Source organism: Habropoda laboriosa, unplaced genomic scaffold (assembly GCF_001263275.1).
Source record: "Habropoda laboriosa isolate 0110345459 unplaced genomic scaffold, ASM126327v1 scaffold175, whole genome shotgun sequence".
Lineage (NCBI taxonomy): Eukaryota > Metazoa > Arthropoda > Insecta > Hymenoptera > Apidae > Habropoda > Habropoda laboriosa.
In genome coordinates, this window is record NW_017100347.1 from 1,643,478 (window position 1) to 1,647,853 (window position 4,376).

General features: G+C 31.4%; 1 protein-coding gene across 1 annotated transcript in view; it reads left to right on the forward strand.

The window, feature by feature from the left end:
- The window catches only part of LOC108574644 (E3 ubiquitin-protein ligase RBBP6-like), a 14,435-nt gene that overhangs the window by 2,113 nt on the left and 7,946 nt on the right, over positions 1-4,376 (forward strand). Inside the window, 8 exon segments of the mRNA XM_017937269.1 lie at positions 286-547; positions 765-1,008; positions 1,169-1,478; positions 1,862-1,931; positions 2,036-2,323; positions 2,403-2,519; positions 2,521-2,706; positions 2,794-3,081. Coding sequence (XP_017792758.1) covers positions 286-547; positions 765-1,008; positions 1,169-1,478; positions 1,862-1,931; positions 2,036-2,323; positions 2,403-2,519; positions 2,521-2,706; positions 2,794-3,081 — 1,765 coding nt within the window.

The window sequence follows — 4,376 nt, forward strand, 5'->3', positions numbered from 1 at the left end:
ATTCGGTTTTAATATTTTTTCGCTTTTATAATAAGAAACATTTCGATTGTTTCGTATTATTTGAACAAATTCAACTATTGCATAAACTAACAATATTATGTAGTAGTTAAGCTGTATTCAAATTTGCTTAACCAGTTTATGTAGGTTGTACTTAACCTCAAATATAAAGATAGATTATGTTCAAAATTTCACAACTATTGAAATGATATATTGAAAGCTTAATTGTTTACTAATATGGAACACAGAATACGAATCGTTCTATTAAATATTATTTATTTTTAATAGCTCTTCCTGAAACAACATCAGAGTCTGATTTGCAAAGTGATTCTGTAACAAAATTGACAACAGACGAGGAAACAGAAGTTCCACCACCTCCAGGGACAGAACCATTACTTCCAATACCTGCAATTGGTAGCTCACCAGAAAGAGATAGAGAAAGAAGTGATCCCCCAAGTCGTGAGAAGAAAGAACGTGAGAATGAATATTCAGGAGAGAGACAATCAAGAGAACGTAGGCGAAGCTTCAGCAGAGATGCGCACCGTGACAGGTAAATACATTTAGAGAGCTTATAATAAAATCTATTTTATAGAACTGATTTTATAAGTAGTTATAATATGCTATAATACTATAATATACAAACTATTTATAGCTTATAAATACTTAGCAAACCAATTTAAATGAATAATAGCTTTTCAATTGAAATATTTGATTATGGTACCAAGGTATGTAGTTTTATTTTACTTTACATAATTATTGTGCTTTAGAAGTGGAGAACGTGGTCGTAGAATGGAAAATTTACGGCCAGTAAATCGAAGGCGATCCTTGTCTCCTAGACATTCACAACATAGTGACTATAATTCTCAAGGAGCACCTTTGCCGCATTTAATGAACCCACCTCCATCAAAAAATTATCAAGGATTACCACCTGATGATGGACATTATCCACCTAATATACATTATGATAGTGCCATACGTAGATCAACTGAAGATCGTCCAGGCACTCCAACAGTAGGTTTGAAATATACTACATTAGTACTATTAAAAGTAGTGTGCATTTAAAAAGTTTATTAATATTTTAAAATATAATTTTGATTTAACACACACATGCGCGTACCCATGTATATATATATATATCAGTTTTAAATTAAAATATATACATAAATTTCAGGTTGATGAACCACATTTACATGTGCCTTCTTCTGGTAATCAGCCACCTCTTTTACCTTTTCCACCAGGAGAAGATCGTATACCTCAACCAAGTTATAATCAACCTCCACCTAATGTACCACCACATAATCCACCTTTATTGCCGGATCCATATATAAGTCATCGGATACCTATGTACCCTCATCAACAAGGTTCTCATTATGGACCTCCAAGATATGAGAGACCTCCTTACCAACAACAAGGATTTAGACCTTCGCAACCACCACGAAATTATAGTGGGCCACCGCGGCCAATTAGGGGATTACATCATCGTAAGTTGTATTTTAATAAACAGATTTAAATTCTGTTACATTTTCCATTGTACACATAATGAAATGAAATTTACTTGATTACATATATTGTTTACGGCCACATTAAGAAAACGAAATTTAATTAAGAGAAATCTTAAGTAATTTTGAAATTTCAAAGTTACTACTCAGCAAAGAAAAAGTTATTTATTTTTATTAATTGTGTACTTTTTCACGGATATCTTTCTGAATCATTAAAAATCAACAAAATGTTTTTATATTTTACTGTTTGGTTTAGTAATCTATTTTTTAATATTTAAAACCGAATAAATTGTCAAAGTATTTCGATATTACTGAATTATATTTTTTTTATAGTATTTTAATTATTTCTGTAATGAATTTTTTAGTTAGCTATAGAGGATTGCAACCACCACCGCCAGGATTAAGTAGAAATATTCATAATGGTAATCCACCTGGGTAAGTTGATGTCTTTTAATCAAGACAACTATATAAAAGATACCAATTAATCTTTCAAGTAAGTAAATAAATTTGAATATTCTAATATTAATATTAATTTTCAGTATAATTGATGATCCATTAGAAGCATTCGAAAGAATGCTTAGAGAAAAAGATGAACGAGATCGTAGACTTGGAAAACACAGAAGAAGAAGTAGGACACGATCAAGATCTCGTAGTTATAGTAGATCCAGATCACGTTCATTTGGTCGTAGATCACCATTTCCACCCCGTTTAAGTCGATCTAGAAGTCCCCCTTTAAAAAGAAGATCTTCGAGGTCACCTTTACCTCTCAGAGCACGGAGTCGTACTCCAAAACGTAGATCAAGAAGTGGAAGCTTCTCGATCAGCAGGTAAATTGAATTTTTTGTAATATTTTAATATTTATGATGTTTAATATTCGTTGACTACAATATTTCACATTTTTTATAGATCCAGATCGTATTCACGTAGTCAATCTCCCAGATTATCTTTGTCACGAGATAGGGATAGGGATAGAGAAAGAGAAAGAGAAAGAGAAAGAGAGAGAGAAAGGGAAAGGGAAAGGGAACCGTGACCGTGACCGTGATCGAGATCGAGATCGAGAACGTGATCGTGATCGAGAACGCGAACGTGAACGCGAACGCGAACGTGAACGCGAACGTGAACGTGATCGTGATCGTGATCGTGATCGTGATCGTGAACGTGATAGGGACTTAATGCCTAGATATCGATCACCAGCCAGATCACCTCCAAGGTATAATTAAATAATTTTTGCTGAAGTGTCTACATCCATTCGAATTAAAAATTGTAATTATATCGTTATTGTGAATAATATTTACAGATTTCAAAGGGATCGTGACAGAGATCGACCAAGATCACGTGAACCTAGAGAAGGATATAATAGTTATTATAATGATTCACCTGCTCATGACTATCAATTCAGAGATCGGGAGAGGGATTTACCACCTCGAGATAGACCAATTCCGAGATATTCAGTAAGGAACCAAGCAGCTCAGCATAATATACCACCTCTGCTGCCACATCTAGTCACTGGAACTCATCCACCGCCACTTATGTCATTGGGACCTCCACCTACGGACAGGAAAGACTATTATGATTCCTACAACAGGTATTTCCGCCTCAATAGTACTTTAATTCATGTACACGCTAAGCAGACAGTCTACCGTATCTTATGCTGCTGTCCTGGTTAAGACTGCTCCGGAATTATGGTGAATGTAACGAGAGCGAAATGATCAGTTTTATGATTTTTAAAAAAACTGTATACAAATACGTTGTTTAGAAAGCACATTTATATGTATATATATGTATAAATATACATATATATACGTTTACAAGATGCGCACACACACACGTACACACATATGCAAAAATAGTTGTATAAATTGGTAAATTACTACACACAACTTCAAATAAAACTGATTTTTCAATTCTAATTAATTATGAAGTTACAATAAAATGTAGTACCGGTACACAATACATTTTAAATAAATAAGTTTAATAAACGGATTGTATTAAAGTATGTTATTAATTAAAAATATTTTCAAGACACAAATGAAAACATACAAATTTATACAACTATTCAAATAATGTTAAATTTTTGTTGTCTCAAGAGTGATATGTTAATAGTAGTGTGCTGTGAGATTTCCGAGTATGGATCGATATACAAATGATTATGTTAGATTGTATAATGTTTTTAACTTCCTATACAACTGTATCTCATTGAAAAATATTTAGTTTCATTCACCGGCACTTCAATTAAGTACTTAATTATCTTAGTAATAAATAATGATGACGATAGCAATAGTAATAATAATAATATATATTTAGTACTACATAATGTAGACATCAAGGAAGTGTTACAGTATAATGTTTAAAATAATTATTAATTTTAAAATAAATTGTTAGGTTATAAACAATGTATCGACTGTTTTGTAGATATATTGTTTAAAAAACAGTCATTATTTTATTCATTGAGTTTAAAAACTTAATGATTTGATTAAGGTGTAGTAAGGAAAAATGCATGTTATTGCTTTCCTAAGTACTGACTTGGTATATGTAGTTTATACAAATTAATAGGAAGGTGTGTAAACGAATGCGTGTGACTTACACATACATATGTGTATTTTCTGTTGTATTCTTTTACTGTATTTTTATTAAAAGATACTGTGTACTATGGAAGCTTTTCATAAAACTACTTAAATAATTTCTGAAAATATTTTACTTTTTTGGGTAATTGAAAAGTAATAAAACAGAAATCATTAAAATAATAATACAATAATCTTGATTATCCAAAGTACACTTTGGATAGTGAAACATTGGAATATTATAGAACAAAATTAAATATTTTTGAATGATTTTTGATTCTTAAAAAATCGTACTAACAAAATGAAACCACACATAATC